At 36.6% G+C, this 18,325-nt stretch overlaps 4 protein-coding genes across 6 annotated transcripts in view; 1 reads left to right on the top strand and 3 right to left on the bottom strand.

Moving 5' to 3' along the window:
* Positions 1–14: 14 nt before the first annotated feature.
* LOC128673291 (tektin-B1-like) lies at positions 15–4,660 on the bottom strand. The gene is made up of 7 exons (XM_053751044.1): positions 4,452–4,660; positions 3,799–4,015; positions 3,186–3,400; positions 2,488–2,710; positions 1,849–1,986; positions 1,244–1,329; positions 15–813 (listed from the first exon to the last, which is right to left on the bottom strand). The coding sequence occupies exons 1-7, from the start codon at positions 4,658–4,660 to the stop codon at positions 627–629; spliced, it is 1,275 nt and encodes a 424-aa protein (XP_053607019.1). The 3' UTR covers positions 15–626.
* Positions 4,661–5,863: 1,203 nt separating this feature from the next.
* Positions 5,864–13,059, top strand: LOC128673275 (uncharacterized). Of its 2 annotated transcripts, XM_053751012.2 has the most exons (11): positions 5,864–6,140; positions 6,211–6,901; positions 7,066–7,131; positions 7,812–7,959; positions 8,201–8,319; positions 8,444–8,680; positions 8,860–9,016; positions 10,869–11,008; positions 11,166–11,265; positions 11,507–11,620; positions 12,336–13,059. In XM_053751012.2, coding segments are annotated over exons 1-11 (2,136 nt in total). In that variant the 5' UTR covers positions 5,864–6,138; the 3' UTR covers positions 12,698–13,059. The 2 variants fall into 2 exon arrangements, with proteins under 2 accessions (XP_053606987.1, XP_053606988.1); XM_053751013.1 differs by lacking the exon at positions 7,066–7,131 and having other exon boundaries at positions 5,874–6,140.
* Positions 13,060–13,437: 378 nt separating this feature from the next.
* On the bottom strand, positions 13,438–14,694 carry ATPsynD (ATP synthase, subunit D). Its single transcript, XM_053751040.1, has 3 exons — positions 14,484–14,694; positions 14,192–14,410; positions 13,438–13,754 (listed from the first exon to the last, which is right to left on the bottom strand). The coding sequence occupies exons 1-3, from the start codon at positions 14,600–14,602 to the stop codon at positions 13,568–13,570; spliced, it is 525 nt and encodes a 174-aa protein (XP_053607015.1). The 5' UTR covers positions 14,603–14,694; the 3' UTR covers positions 13,438–13,567.
* A 1,049-nt stretch (positions 14,695–15,743) lies between these two features.
* The window catches only part of Tre1 (Trapped in endoderm 1), a 29,583-nt gene continuing 27,001 nt past the window's right edge, over positions 15,744–18,325 (bottom strand). For both annotated transcript variants that reach the window (XM_053751034.2, XM_053751035.2), the window contains exon 6: positions 15,744–18,111. In XM_053751034.2, coding sequence (XP_053607009.1) covers positions 17,730–18,111 — 382 coding nt within the window. In that variant the 3' untranslated portion in view covers positions 15,744–17,729. The remainder of the gene's footprint in view (positions 18,112–18,325) is intronic.

The following is an 18,325-nucleotide window of genomic DNA, read 5'->3' as shown; positions in this document are numbered from 1 at the left end:
ATTTTTAGAGCACTTAAATTCTATTGAACACACTTTTTTTAAAATTGGAACGATTTATAAAAAGTTAACCAACCTACGTATTTCTAAAGTGGAGGCATATTTTTTACAGTTTGACAGGTAGTAAAGAATTCGAAATTTGTCATTTTTGGCGCGCTATTTTTAATCGACTTCAAAAAAAAAGGAGGTGGATCCATGGAATTAGTGGGTACTCCGTAGAACCTATTAATTCCATGGGAGAATCTTCGAGATCTTTATTTTTTCAACAAGAAATCGTTCCCTACATTAACTATACTAAATTTATAACATTTTCTACCACAGTAATCGGAATATAGCGATTCCTGTTTATCTTACAAACTATGCAGTGCAGTCTGTCGAAATTTACAACGAGTATAGAAAATGCTACTCGCAAGTTGGCAACATATGGTGTTTATAAACCAACCAAAGATCAACCACGACTATTCGACTTAGTGTTGCAATATTAAAAATTGTAGTTCTACCAAAATCCGTTTTAATTCTATGACAGATCGTATCTATTTTTTTGTCGCCTTACGATGGGCATTCCCTAATATCTGGTCGCCATAGGCACGGGCTTACGGGGCCTTAGGGCAAATATGGCTTTGCTGGGTCTAATTAGGAACCAGTTCATCAGCCATATGGCAATATCCAATATTTCTCTGCAATTCGGTCTCTTCGGGTCCGTGCAGCGGTTTGCGGATCTCTATAAGTCTGCGATCGGTTTCCAAAGCCTGGTTCTTGTATTGCAAGTCCTTTGTGACTCTTTGGTGATGGTTGTACATGCCGTGGTATGTTGTTCTGAGGGAAAAATATGTCATTAATACAATGCAATACAAATCCCTGCAGTGTCAGTCCTACCATTGACCAGTGCGATTAATTGTACTAAGACACTTTAGTGTTTATGTAATGCAATTAGTAGGTAATCCCCGATTACACATTATCGACAAACAGTTCGCCAAATGAGGTTTCAGCATTCATTGTTGGTTTTTCAGTGCAATAAATAAAATCACTCATAAACTATGCAATGTTCGTGCATTCGCGTCTGTCGGCATCTGTCAGAACTCGGCGATAATGTGTTGCCTGCATAATGGCAGTAAACTTATTTCTTCATCAGAAAATCACATTAGGATGGTAAATACAATAAACATACATATATTTTTCCGTTATAATCAAAATTAAACAATATTCCTTTAAGGTGCAAACTACCAGTTATATAATAGGTACTTACAGAGCATCTTCCAGCTTCTTCTCGAGGAGATTACTGCTGGTGTGGACTCTCTCATACTCTTCTATCAATCCTCGCATTGGTTTGTCCTGAAAAAAATGTTTTGCCCAGTTCCACACTGTCGCTGAACTCAGACACATGCCGACGCGAATGCGTGAACATTTCATAGTGAAACTGATTTTATTTACCCCAATTAATAACCAGCAATGTATACCGAATCCACCAAAGTTTGGCAAACTGTTCGACGACAGTGTGGAGCCGGTATTGAGTTGTGATATTTCCCGTATCGCAAACAATTGGGAAATGTACTTAATAAATTTCTGGAACAACGATTTGATATCCTCCAAAATTAAATTAACTACAAACAAAATAACTTCATCATCGGCAGCCCTTCATAAAGGTACACATACTATCTATCTTTATATAGTTATACATACTATCTCTCTGACCTCTCTCTATTTATACCATTAGGTTCTTACTCGTTCCCGTGCGGTTCGATAACGGCTTCCAATCCAACTGTCCTAATATAGTGGTGGCTTATAAATTGCAAGCGAATTGTAGGGCATCCAAAGGCTAGATGGGTCGATGACTTGGTTTCTAATACTTACATTGACTCTTTCCAGCACAGGCCTCCTAGTCCTGGTCTCGAGCCTCGTCTCCACCAACTTGGTTGGGTTGATCTTGTCCGCGACTGCGGCGCGTAACGTTTCTATCTCGGTGTCTAGTTTCTGCATTCCGGATTCGAGCTAGCATGTAAAATGAAATCAATATTTTAATTTGGTAACACCTATCTCTGTATTATCTAAGCGTTTTCCCGGTTGTTTCCTCAGCCACAAAGCGGTTCCAGGTTCCTTCAATATTTTTTAAATGTTTTAATTAGGTATATCTCTCTCTTTCTAGTCGCAAAGCGGAACCAGGTTCGCATTTATTTATTTATTTCTACTTTTTTACCCATTTCGCACCCATTCCGCCTTCTTGACAACATTGCCTTCAATTGTTTAGTCTATGGCGCCGCACTCGATTGAAACTCTCGTCTCCAAAACGAATGTACAGCCAAGTCGATATATTTGTTTAAAACTTAATAGATTTTTAATATTGATATGATAATAACTTACGTAATAACTTAAAACAGAAGGGACTAAATAAATTAATCGACTTGGTTACATAGATCTCACAACTTTTCACGGTAGAAAAACTGAGCTGCGAGAGTTGGGATTTTTACAGCATTTTTTATTCTCGCTCCTTACCTTATACTTCTGCCACTCCATCTCATTCCTCGCTCTCTGTATATCGTACACCCGCCTCCTCATGATCATTTCCACAGCGTGACACTGCGCATACATCTGATTGCGCGCGGTTTCCCTAGCTTTGAACATTGTCTCTCGGAGGGCCTTGGACTCTGACATCAACTGTTGCGCGATATTTATAGTATTTTCTATGCATTGCACGTAACTTTCTTCTGACATTGTACTGCAATGAAGGTTATTTTTTAGCCTTTTATAAGCCAATTTTTACTATATTTACACCTAATACAAATTTGTCTTTCTTTCGTATCGAGTGGGTTATTTTTGATTCCTCCCGTGCTAAGTTCGACTTGTAGGAATCGCTTTAGCAATAAAAACCCCTTTATGCCTTTTATTTGTTGTATTTAACAGGAAGAAAGAAAGAAAAGCTTTATTCGGCAAAAAAACAAGTTATAAACACATTATTTATTGTGTAGGTATTGCAATGTGAGTGTTGTATCGATTAATCTAATAACTAGTACTTACTTTAAGCTAGTCGACTGATGTCATCTGTTATATATTTTAGTTTAGTTTTTCCCTTTAATATATCTTAACTTAAAAATTATAAACAAGTCTTTCATTTATGCGAGCAAATTACACATACATATATGTTATAGGTTAGATCGTCTTCCATAAAAATATTAAATCAACTCTTTGCTTACTCAGGCGGGATCCTCGTCGGGTCCAACTTGTACGAGATCCCCGTGCAGTTCCTATCCAGCTCTTTCACATGGTACTCCAGCTCCAACGCGTCATTCTTATTCTGTATCTCCCTCTCCAACCTACAGAAGACGTTGTTCAACTCCTTGATCTTCTCCCAGGCCATATGGCAAACATCTGTTAGCGTGCGCTTGCTATTCTCTATGATGTGCAGCTCCTGGAAGATAATAGTGATTTTCTTTTGTTTTATAAGTATACTGTATACACGCTCCTACACTAATATTATAAATGCGAAAGTCTGTTTGTCATTACGCTTCCATGGTTAATTTTCACATCCCATTCACATTCATTGTTATAGCAGTTCTAAATATATGTCTCGCCAAGCGTAAATACAAACCCGCAAACCCTCGTTTCTTTCATCATGTTCATAAACAACAAAACAACATATTATCTTTCATGGGATCTTGCACCAATTTTTTTTCTATACGTATCTAATTGTCTACTGTAAAAAAAAAATAATAGGTCTCTACTTACCAACTATGTACATATATTTTATTTATTTGAGCTATGTAAATAGTCTACATACAACGGGTAATTTTTCTAAAATGGTTTCACCTTATTTAGCTCTTCCCCAAGTTGGTCCCTGGTCAACTCCGGCGGCACCCTCTGGTCCCTATTGGAGAGACACTGCGAGGACACCATCAGGGGCACCTGTAGGTACTCCAAATGAAGCTCTGTGGCATTCTTCTCTTCCTTCAGAGCCCTGATTTCGTCTCTGACACATTCGCGAGTGAACCTTTGCTTTTCGCGCCAAGATTGGATTTCGTGAATTCTATAGTAAAATGAAAAATTATATTTTGATTAGTTATCAATTAATCCAAACATACTAGTTATATATAGAGGTATCATAAGTATATAAATTTTACTTAGAATGCGTTCGTTTCGTAATATTTATAGTATTTTTAAAGCGCCTTAGCTCGGGCTGCTAACAACGCGACTATGATCGTCTAAATCCAATTCGCGAATCTAACTGGCGCTTTACAATAAATGTGTCAATGTTATCAGAAGTTAACTAGGTATAGGTACTAATTATTTTTTACGTTTGTTAAACGTGTGTTTTTTTCTGACACCAGTGTTAGCAATAACACACTCGAAAAGAAGAAGAAGAAGTTTGTTAACATTGCGCGACTATTGATTTCAAGTAAAATAATTAGTACATTCGGAACATAACGGGAAAAAATTTAGATAATTCTTATTTTATTACTTACCTATCCCTCAACAATTCATTATTAACATAAGTGTCCCATCGAGTGGTTACCGCGGTTTCATTACGCAGTTGATTCGCTCTTTGCCTCAGCTCGTAATTTTCAAATCTCCTTAACCTCGCCTCCTCTTGTAGCCTCTGTATATTTCGCGTCCAATCCAACACTGACAACCGAGGTAGAGGTTTCTCGAAGACAGGAATTGAAGCATCCATGTTTATTATCATTAAAGGATTGAAGCAATGGACGTGCGGTAAAAAAATCGGGTATATATTAGTTCATTGTTTGATCAATAACGGGTTTAAGTACCTAACGAGGGCTTTCGGTCTTAACTACAGAAGGAGGGTTATAAGTTTAACATTTCTGTTTATCTGTATGTATCAGCGTAGCAGCTAAACGTCGAAATTGATTTTGATCTAGTTTTATTATTTTGAAAGAGAAAATCAAGACTGTTCTTAGGTACATTTGGAAAATGTGTGTTCAGCCGTTTGGATATAACCGGAAAGTTGCATGACATTTAACAGAATACGATTCCAATAATTACGGTAAATAGTTGGCAGAATACAAAAAGTTGTCACCAATGCGTTTCAGATCTGTGTCGGCTTCAAATAAAATACTTACCAGAATTGGGCCGAGCTCTTCTAGCGGATGAGAGGATGTTTATGATGATTCAGTTCACAAGTTAGTTATACGACGAGAATATTATTATTGGATTACAGAGAAAAGTCATGGATTAAATAAAATAGAGCTTATCTTACTTATTATTATTTTTACAACACCATATATACCTAGCCTTACTACCAACGATGTGGTGGTGGTGTACCTAATGGTTAAGACGACTGCCTATGGATCGAAAGGTCCCGGGTTCGAATCCTACTCGTTCCACATGAGTTTGTATACCAATCTGACTCGTATATAGTAGTTTTCATAGACCACACTTGCTTCCGGTGAAGGAAAACATCGTGAGGAAACCTGCACTGGTGGGTTATTATTAACTTGTGTGTGAAATGGAGAAGGCAATGGTAAACCACTCCATTAATTCCAAGAAAATTATTGTGTGTGTTTCATTCCACGTAATGACCACGACCCTCAGCATAACAAATGACTTACTATGAGGAATACGACTATGAAGAAGACTACCAAAGAAAACAATTAATTCAATTAAAATTTTATATTTCTTATTATTTTTTTACATAATTAAAACTAAATGGTGTATATGTATGCATATTTCATAGGTACCTACATACTTATTCAAAATTTAAAGTTAAGTTTTCATTTTTCGCGCATACGGAAACGGAAATCAGTAATATGCAAACTTAGTGTTGCCAGTGGTACAAACTAATTCATGAAACTGTGGTGTGCGGTAGACAAAAATAAAAACAAGAAATAACTACAAATATACAAAACTAATCAAATAATCATATCTTTTATTCGACTTTCGTTTATTTTACAGTACAGTGCAAGTGCAGAGCAGTGTGTGATAGACCTTAATGAAGCAAACGCCAGCAGCAAAAAAGCAATAAAAAAAAACTAAATTAATATGGCGGCGGATAGCTTTTACTTTGGGTGAAACTTCGCCAATTTTTTACCAAAAAATAACTAAGTAGCTAATTAAGCTGTGAAACAAGTATTACAGTAGTTGATTTATTTCTTAACAAATTACTAGTGAGACTAGAATTATATAGTTAGTGAAATGTAAGTTTGAGTTCACTTGATTTTTATGTGGCTTCGTTTCGTGTTTTCTAATCTGTAGGTTTGTGCGTAGGTATGACGATAGACGCGGTGGACGTGGCTCAAGTCGAGGCGGAGGACGTGGTGGAGGCCGCGGTGGTGGCCGCGGAGGTTCTAGAGGAGGTTCCAGATCAGAAGATAGAGGCGGAAGCCGCTTCGGTGGCAGCCGCGGCGGTAGCAGAGACGGTGGGCGCGGTGGTGGAAGAGATAGTGGCCGCGGCTTCGGCGACAGGGGCGGACGAGATGACTTTCGTGGAGGGAAATTCAAGAATGATCAGCCTGGCGGAAATCTTCGAAAGATTCGCTGGGACGGGATAACTCTAACACCTTTCCAGAAGAACTTTTATGTTCCGCACCCCAACGTACAGAGACGTCCAGCTGTGGAAATCGAAGCTTACCGCAGTCAGCATCAGATAACAGTGAAAGGCCGCGAAGTACCGGCTCCTAGCATGTATTTTGAGGAAGGTGGTTTCCCCGATTATGCTATGAAGGAGATTTTGAAACAAGGGTTCCCAAATCCTACTCCTATTCAAGCCCAGGGTTGGCCTATAGCACTGTCTGGACGAGACATGGTTGGGATTGCACAAACAGGTTCAGGGAAAACGTTGGCTTACATTCTACCTGCAATAGTTCACATTATAAACCAGCCGCGTTTGTTGCGTGATGAAGGACCAATCGTTTTAGTTTTGGCTCCAACAAGGGAGCTAGCCCAACAGATACAGCAGGTAATTTTTTTTTGTTATGTTGATTTTTATTAGAAATGGCCTGCCACTTATATTGGGAATAATGGGTTTAAAAACATTTAACATGTAATAAATTTTGATGTAAATGTTTACTATTAACTTGACATACAATAAGATTAGTTTTTGTTTTTTGCGTTCCACATCAGGCGTTGATCTCAATGAATGGGATCGCGGCGGAAATGATGGACGGCGATCAGAGCAACTTGGATATAGTAAATGATTCAATTAATATGTAGATGTTAGCTTATTATGGCAGGCTATGTTCGAAAACCTGAAACTTTGGGATTTTTCTGAAATGGTGATTTTAATGAACAAAATTCTAAATTTGATTGTTAGGCCTGGTTTCTGAACGTAACCTTTTTTATTTAGTTTTTGTTGATTTACATAGCACAATTGTATTTTAGTTATTGTTTTTTTCATATTTGTGTATTTTTTTTACTAGCATAATTTATTTGTGTACATCTAATTGCTTTTCTTATTTATGTAGGGTTAGATACCTATTTCACTTTCACAATTTTATCATGGTTACTTTTTACTTATTTTATGCATTTTAATGACTTTTTAATTCAATAAGAATATGACAAAAAAGGAAAATGGTAAATTTCAATAATTTTCCTGTATTCAGGTCTTATTGATACAAGACAAATTACAAATTATAACATTCTAGTTGTGCACATAGTCATCAAACATTGTGCCTAATATTTTTATTGGTTTTTATCAAAGTATTTCTGTAGATTCTTTGGAATTCAATCATAGCTCAATTTTGTATCAATAAAGCACAGTGTCAGTACAATAAAAATTAAAAATATTCAAATATTTTGATTTTCTAATATTTAATTGATGCCTAATATGCCTGTGTCCTGTAATTTTACACTTTATGCCCGATTTCCAGGTGGCCAATGATTTTGGCCAGAGTGTGCAGGTCCGTAACACTTGCATCTTTGGTGGGGCTCCAAAGGGACCCCAGGGTCGGTGCTTGGAGCGAGGTGTGGAGATTGTCATTGCCACCCCTGGACGACTTATTGACTTTTTGGAGAAAGGTGAAACCGAGTCCAACATTCTTTCCATTATTTTAAATTTAAATACTGTACGTCATTGTATAAATAGAGCGGGACTCACCGGGTTTTTCAGACTTAATTGGTGAGAATTTCATATCTCAAAGAAAGTCAATATTCTTTAACAAAAAGTTAAAGAATTTTGAACTTATTTTTATAGCATGGAGTCAAGTCTAAATGAGGATACCCTGGTACATTGCCTGCCTAACCTATTTTTTTTCCAAAGGTACAACCAACCTGCGTCGGTGTACGTACTTGGTGTTGGACGAGGCCGACCGCATGCTGGACATGGGTTTCGAGCCTCAGATCAGGAAGATCATTGAGCAAATTAGACCAGACAGACAGGTGATTTTTAATTTCTGTATACTGCTTTTCTAGCATATAAGACCAATAATCGTGTACTTATTTTGCGTACTGAGAATCCATATAACTCAGTATCTTGAGTACATAATGTTTTAAATTATTTTAGGTTCTTATGTGGTCTGCAACCTGGCCTAAAGAGGTTCAGAATCTAGCTGAAGAGTTTTTGGATGACTACATTCAGATCAACATTGGATCTCTGTCGTTATCTGCAAACCACAACATTCTACAGATTGTTGATGTTTGTGATGAATGGGAGAAGAATGAGAAGCTCATCACATTGCTCAATGAGATATCTTCAGAGGAAGAAACTAAAACTATTATTTTTGCTGAGACCAAAAGAAAGGTATTTTCTTTAAAAAAATTATTTAACTAGATTTTACTACACAGCTTTGTGTTTAAATGTAATCTTGATTATTTCTTTTGACTTTCTATATCTTTGCTTTGTTAGTATTTAATTATGGTAAAATGTACCATGTATTGAGGTAATTTATTCTTTATTATATTCAAATCAACATATTTTAGGTTGATGATATAACTAAAGCTATTAATCGCGCGGGCTATAGGGCCCTTGCTATTCACGGTGATAAAAATCAACAAGACAGAGACTATGTACTGAATCAGTTCAGACAGAGCCACGGCGGCATACTAGTCGCCACAGATGTCGCTGCCCGAGGACTTGGTAAGTTAAATTAAGAAAAACATACTTCGTGAAAAAAATCTCCATTTACAAATTGGTGTAAATAGTACTGGGTCAGATTGCCAAGATTATGGCTGCAAAACTGTGACTCAAAAGTAGATTTAAATCACTGTTGAATTGCCCAGAAGTTGACTATCTTATGTTTGTGCCACCTTGTTAAAATGTTTAATGAGTAAAGTTAAGATGGTGGTGATATATTCCCGCCAAGTGATTGAGGGCATCAAACAAAAGATTATGAGAAAAACAGTCGCGAGGTATTTTTTGTCGGAATGTTAAACGAATCTCGCGCTGTTTAACCGGGGTGTTTTTAAGGTCTAAGAGATGTCAGGAGCGTAGAGGAGGTTTTGGTGCCATTGCTAATTGAAATTGCGATTTATGAATAAAATTTCGTTCCAGTATTCACGGTTTTTTTCGGTCACCACGAGACAGTTGCACTTTATATTTATGTAGGTGTCACATTGACTAAGGTTCGAACCCTTAGACATTTTAAATGGAAAACTGATTCTATCTCTTCACATTAGACATTAAGAAATCAGAGATTGAAGTTTTTATCGAAATAAGTGAATATTGGAACATAGGCCAACAAAAATATTTGCAAATTGCACAGGCAATGGTTCAACAGTACCATTTAGAATTTCTCGGGCCGCGATGTGAATCTTATGATGACTGCGACATTAGTGTATTTTAAGGTACCTACCAAGATTATGAAGAAACTATACCTAGATATTATCTATGCTTCAACAGATCAACTTATTATAAAAAAATTGTGATGTTAGTTGGCCTGCGCAGAGGATAATAGTGGGGTTATGATTTAATTCTGCAAAAACAGTCGTACAAGTCATTCGTATGGTTCTTCTGATCCTAGCCCGATGATAATATAAAATTTCCATGACTGACTTGGCATTATTCTCGATTGTTTTCATTTCAGAGGCGCATGCGTGCAGAGATAAAGGCTAGCCTAGGGTGTGTAGCTGACTTAGTAACTCATTCACATGATATATATCATTAACGACTGCGTTTTATGTCCGTCAGCGCACACTATTTAAATTTTGATGAGCATGCTGCCTCTATAAAATGTTAAGGGATGAATTTCGGGAGAAAGTGGTCGTTTTATAATTTTCCTTTAGTGGTTTCTTCTAATACAAGTTTACAAAAAAAGTAATTTTAAAAACCAAAAGTTCTTTAATGTTGTTTGGTGAAACCAGTTTATTAAAATATTCTTTTAAACAAATGAGTATCAGACCACTATCAATTAAAATGAGCAATATATGCTTGGTTAACTGTCATGAGAGATTTGAAAACTAAAAGGTCCTGCCCTACGCCACCTGACAATATCTGATTAAAACGTACGACATGACGGCGTATAAGTCAGCTCACATTCGACTCTTGGCCTCACAACACTCCGGGCCACTGACGGGCATAATACAGTTATTTCCAGCAGTCACCCGGCCGTGATGCACTACATAGAAAAGGTAAATACCCATCACATTACAAATTTGAGGGAATAGTACTTATTTCAGATTTGGTTAATGCTTTGGAGTCTGTTGACATTGTTTAATTTAAATATATCTAGTTTATTGATTTTAACAAAATTTTGTCAGTTTTTGACGTTTAACACAAAATTATAACGCATTTAATGTTTTTAGCTTTTTATTTTGCCAATTTATGTAATAATGTTTGATTTATTTGTGGTGTTCCTCAAGGGTCAATACTAGGACCTCTGCTAAGATTCTTCCCTCAAGTAATTTATAATGGTAACCTTGTTCTGAATGACATACATTTATTCCAATTCATAGTATAAACCTGAGCTGATTGAAATTTATTTTCCGTATAGATGTGGAAGATGTGAAGTTTGTAATAAACTATGATTACCCTAATAATTCTGAGGATTATGTACATCGTATTGGCCGCACTGGTCGATCGCAAAAGACTGGTACAGCGTACACACTCTTTACTCCGAATAATGCGGCCAAGGTAAAAATGATTTATATTCAAAACCTTTTGTATTTTTTTTACTATTCGATTCTCATTTGTAAAAATTAAAGTGAAATTAAAAATGGGATCTCTAAATTGTGATTATAAATTTTTTTGATTATCTGGGTGTTTCAATTAGTGATTATTATATTTTCAGGCGAAGGATTTGATGTCGGTGCTGCAGGAGGCTAACCAAGTGGTTAATCCTAAATTACTGGAATTGGCCCAATGCGGCATGGGGTTCAAAGGAAAATATGGTATGATATCAAAATGCTTTTTATTTTTATTAACAATTTACATAAACTGTCCATTCAATATTAAGACATTGTTTTATTTGTGACTAGTTTGATTTTAACAAAATCATGCCAGTTTTCCGTGTTTTACTTTTTATTTTTGCAGTGTCTGTCTGTTCCGCCTTCACGGCTAAACCGTTGGACTGATTTTGATGAAATTTGGTATGCATGTAGTTATAGACCGATTTGTATTGTTTGTGTATAGGTCGGGGTCGTTATCGCGACCGCGACGAAGAATCCCGCGCGGGAGCGGGAGGGGGCCGCGGGCGCGGGGCGGGGCGCGGCCGCGGCGGCCCGCGGTTCGGAGGCGGGGACCGGGGTGAGATATCTCGTACTCCTTACAAAATCAAAATCAAATCATTTATTCAGAAATTAGGCCTTCACAGGCACTCTTTCACGTCATTTTCTAAATTAAATGATGTTTACCAAAGCTACAAATTACTAGCATTTTGGAACGACCACTGCTGAGAAGAAATGCCGAAAGAAACTCATTCAAACAGTGTTGGTCCCTATTATGCCAGAAGGGCTTACCATTTTTTAAATATAAATTATGTATAATTTTTTATCAGTAATATAACTATGTAAGTACACACCTCGTACTCCTAATTGGAGGCAAAACAAAGTGATATTATAACAAACTGATTACGATATGTACCTGTGTCACATCCTACTTCACTTCACAGGCATTCTATTGTATGGTATGTCCGAGGGCAATTTCCATTCAGTCTTATAACTAGTTTGGGTTTTTTCCATTAAAGTTTTCACTTGGATGGTTTAAGATTCTTTTTTGTAATTTTTTATATATTGCAGAATGTCTAGCCTGACTGTATTAACTTATAAGCGGTGCCGTATCACTCATTTGTGATATACCAGATTTACTAATTTCCATTATTTTCTAGATGCCTCTGCCACAGTTGTGTAGCCAATACAATTTTCGGGAATGAAAAACTAAGACAAGAACCCACATTGCAATTTTTTCCAGGGTTTTAATCTAAATAAGAAGGTATGCTATAGTGATCTGTTTTGTCTTTCAGGATCCCGATGGGACAACTCCGGTAACAGTTTTGGAGACAACCAGAACTCAGGTTACAATAACAGGAGCGATGGTTTCGGCAATAGACAAGGCGGAGGTTACAACCGCGACAATTCCAGTTTCCGGCAAGATGGCGACGGATTCCGCGGCCGCGGCGGCTCTCGTGGCGGATCCAGAGGCAGTTCGCGGGGGGGCTCTCGCGGAGGATTCCAATCCAACTCGTCCTACCAACAACCTCAACAGTACGGCCAAACACAGAGTTACGACCAATCACAAAACTTCAACATGCCCCCCCCAACTAGCTACTACAATATGTATGCGCAACCCCCGCCCCCTCCGGGTAACAAATTCGGAGCTAAATAGACTAATTCAACCATGGAAATTTGATAGTTTTCAAAACTGTTTCCATAATCTCCATTCGCGAAATAGTGCTTTGCTATTTAAACTTCTATAAATTTTTATTCATAGTTCTTAGCTAAAATTATCTTTTTAGGGTTATTTTATATTTTAAAATCGAAAGAATTTTATTTATGATAAGCTCGAATTTGTGTTTTCATCTGCGCGCATTACGTAGTGTTGTGCATACATTTAATGGATTCTATGCCGACCCATCACCGTTGTCCCAACTATAGGTAGACTCCCTACATTCCCACGCAACTGTGACACAATGTGAAATAGGTATTTGAGAATGTGCAATTCGAATAATAAATTGTGATTACATATTATGCCATGTTTTATTTTAATTTTTTGATGAATTTGATCATAACATAATGAAAAAAGATTTACCTTTGCACAAGGCACGACTATGCCTGGGATAAGACAGGGATTTGTTGGGTGTTTTTTTGTCCCTTACTGCCCTGGGATGACCACTCCATATCTCGTGGCTGTTATAAGAACCAACTAAATGTCCAAAAAAATATGGGAAAGCATTGTCAGAGGTTTGACTTTCGACAGACGATTATTTATTGGACAAGACACTGAATGTTCAAACTATTATTTTTCTTATTCTTGGGATGTAGCCAAGTTGATGGAAGCATGTTGTCCCAACATCCTAATAAGAATGGATGTTAATAGGAAAGGCATAGATAATTGAAAAACCAATAAAATATTTATTTCGCTTTACTTCTAAATAATAACAGAATATTTCATCACCTCCTTGATACAATTTGTAAACTATCACAATAAATAGTGTGAAACAGTTTTATGATTTTTATATCAAGGAGCCCAAATGATTTAGTGAGCGGATGCTGCATTCGGGTCTGCCTTGAAGTTCTCTGGCTGGTCTTCTGGAGTGTGTGGCCAGAAGGTTGGTCTGTTGATCGGGTCTAATGCCTGCTCGGGATAGGCATCGCGGTAATCTTCCATGGTCATCTGATCGTATGGTAGAAGTGCCTTGGTCTCGCTGATTTCCTTTTGGTACCTAGAATTTAAACAGTCATAAAGGAATCACAGTGCAAGTTTTGTGAAGCATATTTTAACATACAGACTAAACAATACTATTTCAAGGTTAAAATCTAGCAAACCATTATGCATGGTTTTCATTTGATTTCTGTAACAGACAACAGTAATTCATGAATTAATTACATTATGTATGTGCTATTAGAGTATAATTTATTATAGATTAAAGACCTATATATCTATATATATTCTTGAAATTGAACCTACCATGCAACAGTACATGCTATAGCAGTTTCAATTTGTTTACATCATAATAAAAAAGAAACATAAAATAAGTTACACTTGGTTGGTAAGGTTACACTTGAATCAAAATAGGTAATATTAAGAACTAAGTTCGCTTGACACTGGTATAGAGTTTACAGTCAAGAGAGGTAGAAAAACTGATTATTATGTACTCACTTTGCAATATTAGCATTGGATGCTTGGACATAGCTTTCAATCTGTTGCTTGATCTCTTTCCACTGGGCCTCGACTTGAGCCGTTTGCGTATCTGATGGGTACGGAATCTTCAGAGCCTCGTATTGCTTCTGGAAGGTGTCCACCATGCCAGGGATAGGCACGATTTGTTTATAGTGAGCCCAGTTAATCTTTGGTGGCTCTGGAGGGTTGGCCATAACCCTGTAAAATTAATATTCATTAATCAAAACGCACTGCTAACAATTATGTAACAATTTCTTTGACCGAAACTAACCTTCGCAGATAGGAGTCGGATCTTGTTTTGAAAGAAGTCAGGTTGCCCCTCTGCTCAGGTGGGACCCTTTCAGCTAAAGCTGCCCAGTTTACAGAGCTTGTTGCGATTCTTTTCGCCATTTTTGCTTTACGTTTTGCAGAAACCCAGAACCAGAACTGCCAATGCCTGCTCTACTATCAAATGCTGTCTGTCATGTCAGTCATTCCGCGCAGCACTGTCACTCGGATCGCATATAGGGTTGCCAGAAATGTTGTCATCTTGTTTCGTATGTGTCTATGCCAGTTTAATTTTTAGATATTTTATCTAGTATGTCGCTCACATGTAGCTAAACGACGGATGAGAGTAACCGAATGAGATAGAAGATTTTCATACAAATTCTAAATTTCGTACAAAGTGGCAAATTGGGCCGAACCATGGATTTAAGAATTACTTCGTTATACGGAGTACCTACTAATAACATGGGCCGAACACGTAATGAGGAAAAGATGGCAGCGTGAGCACTCTTATCTCTTTTCTTCTCATATATTATATCAAATACGCACATGTCTTGTACTATCAAAATGGATGATATTATGTCGGGGTCTATAGCTTTCTCTGTCTACATACGTCGGTATGCCTTTAAATGGGGGGAACTTTTAAATCGTACGCAGTCAAGTAGGTAGTTTTACTTTGATTGCAGACTAGACTAAAATTATTTTAACCCATATAAATATTTAATATTTTGATTGATATTTTTAATAATACATAGAATAGTATCATATTTTATATTCTGCAGTTTTATTGAATTATTTAGTAGATTGAAAATAAAAGAAGGTAAGACCGTCCGTCCGTAATCGAAAGGTCCCAGGTTCGAACCTACGCTTGTGGCACATGAGTTTGTATACCAATTTGACTAATGTAGGTATAGTTAGTTTACATCGACCACCAATTGCGTACGGTGAAGAAAACATCGTGAGGAACCTACACATTGGTGGACAGTTCAGTTCAGTGTGTATGCGACGAGTGTGTAAAAGTCATGTCAGATGCCTTTAGGTGACTTTAATAGATTCTAACACCAATTTTATAAATAACACATTCGATATGAACAAATGAGTATAATCGTCCATCACTAACATATTTTTGAAGACATTGTACATTCTTCAGTCCTGTCCCAGCTACGTTCGTGATATCTATTAGATATTTATTCACACATTCATACAACAATAAATTATTGTTTCAGAAGGATAGGTATAGGTAGGAAGATACAATGAATACAATATATTTCTTTTAATACATTTATTTGCGCCTTTGGTTTGTGTGTAGCTCGGGTTCATCATTACAAAATGTAGCAAACATACAAATTAATATTTACAAAAAATCGACAAAGACAAAGGAAATCATCTTTGCGGAAACCATAGGATCCTTTGCCGGAAGTTAAATGAGTCTACATATTGATAATCCTAATTTATTTTCTACAATAACATACCATACATGTGGTGGAATCTAGGATAAATATTATCATTAGATAATAGGTATGGTTTACTTAAATATATGTATGACGGAGTATTAACTTAGCTGTCCTGTCTTTTTAACTTAACCACGTGATTTCGTTCAAATGAAGGAATTAACGTATTTTTGATAAAAATAGGTCGTATTATGAAATGGTACATACTCGTCGCCCCCCCCCCCCACCTGCGTATTAGCTATAAAACTCAGTCTTAGCTCTGGTGTCTGGTGAAGAAGTAGTCAAATGTGTTTATATTTATTTTGTCTAACGCGGAAAATATTCTCAGGAAACCTACACTCTAGATAAATAGATGGACAATGCCAAATCACTCCATTGATATTCAAGAAATTCGTTGAGTGTGTTCCATTCCAATTAATTGATGACAATGAACACGATTCTCAGCCATGTGGTGTGAAGTGCCTGTGGGGCTAGTGAGAGAACATTGTGGTGTTACTTAGTTCAGGTTCTGACATACATACGAGTAGATCGGTCACTTGCGGGGTGGGGCACGAAAGTAAGCTGTGATTAGGTAAAGTTGAAGTATTTTTTATGTTACAGTAATAATTATGATCTGAGTCACTCAGATCACTCAACCAACGGGCTACTGGCTTTGAAGCCATGTTGCATCTCATCTTAGTACTCCCTCATATACATAACGGTTACTTTAGCTAATGGTTACTTTTTAATTGACTTCTCGATTAATCAGTCTTCACTTCAGGATTCTTATTATGTATAATTTAATCTATTTATTTGATGATTAATGTGGAACATTGTGATTCTCTTCTAAAATTAATCATTGATTTAGTAATTAACAATTATAATTAAAAAATTAAAACTTTGTATAATATAAATATTATCTAACTGTAGATTGATCATATTTATGATTTATGATTGCGCGAAATTATTACAAACTAAAGGAATGCTATTTCAAAATAAATTATTCGTCCCATAAATACTTATCTATAGATACTTAAATACCGTTATTTACCTAATATATTATAATCCACTATAAATTAAATCTAAATATTTTAACTTTGGTTAAGTGTAGATGGTATACAAACTTATGGACCTAGGTTTAGGGTCGGTACACATCGACTGCGTTACTGGTTTTTTTTTTGTATAGAATTGTAAAGCACGCGTCTACGCAACCAGCTACAACTTTTATTTATTTTTATTATAAAAAATGCGTTCGCGTTAAGCATTAGGTGTGTACCGACCTTTAATATATACGTAACTCGTTGTTTATTTACATAACTACATATATTTACAGCAATACATATAAAAAATGTACATTAAGTATATTATATACTGCATGAGTATCGGGTACAGGATACAGATGATGAATTATAGACATCATGTAAAATAGGCTCGATAATTTTAGAGTACATATTATTAACTTACTTGTTTATGTATATGGTGGAGATTGTTATAAATCCTGTACTTTTACGTTTTATATACTTGCTAAAATTTCTGTTAAATAATTACATGAACTCGGCAAAATACACAAAAGTATTTCTAATAACTTTGAACAACTATTATGAAATAGTGTTGCAATAATCGTGGCGTTCGATGGAATGTCACATTATTCCGGTTATATAACACAAAAAAAAACTTTAAATGCATACATAAGTACCTACATAATATCAACCAAATGCCTAAAATATCAGTTTTCCTATGACTTATTTCGGGATCAAAGTTTAGGTATTTTGTTACTGGCTAATAAATAAAACGCTTTGCGTTAAGCCACAGAAAAAAAAGATTCATAACTTCGCGGGCTCTTTCAAAGGATTTCTTTTTTCAGTCTGTGGGTAGTGTGGGGAATTCGACGATTGGCCGACAGTTCGACTGCCCCAAGTTGTTCGTTTAGCTACTGGGTTATTCTTGCAGAATTTAAGTAGATTGCCATACGCAGCCCTATATTGTCTATTGGTCGCCGCGTAGATTAGAGGGTTGATGACGCTCGATGCCCAAGCTAGGATAGAAGCGATGATGTGGAGCCACGGGTAAGAGATTTGGTCATCGGTGACATTCATTATCATCAGTGGTAAGAAGCACGCTAGGAAGGACATGAATATTGTCAGCATCAGTTTCGTCAGTCTGGAATCTTCTTCTTTTTCTTTGGCTGTCTGTCCGCTTAGTTTGCTGTGGATAAATTATATTGTCTGTTAGTTGACGCCATTTGAGCGGAGACTTGCTTCTTATTTTCAACTGTAGTCGATGGCTTTATGGGCTTAGATGGGAATCTAAGCCCATAAAGCCTTCCTTAGACTTTATCAAGCAAGGGATTGCTTGATAAAGTCTAAGGAAAATATTTACGGTTATTTTTGATTCGGTACTCATGTAAAATTGTAATACT

The sequence above is a fragment of the Plodia interpunctella genome, chromosome 10 (assembly GCF_027563975.2).
Source record: "Plodia interpunctella isolate USDA-ARS_2022_Savannah chromosome 10, ilPloInte3.2, whole genome shotgun sequence".
NCBI classification, from domain to species: Eukaryota; Metazoa; Arthropoda; class Insecta; order Lepidoptera; family Pyralidae; genus Plodia; species Plodia interpunctella.
The sequence above is the reverse complement of the archived record's forward strand: the minus strand, read 5'-3'. Positions and strand labels throughout refer to the sequence as shown.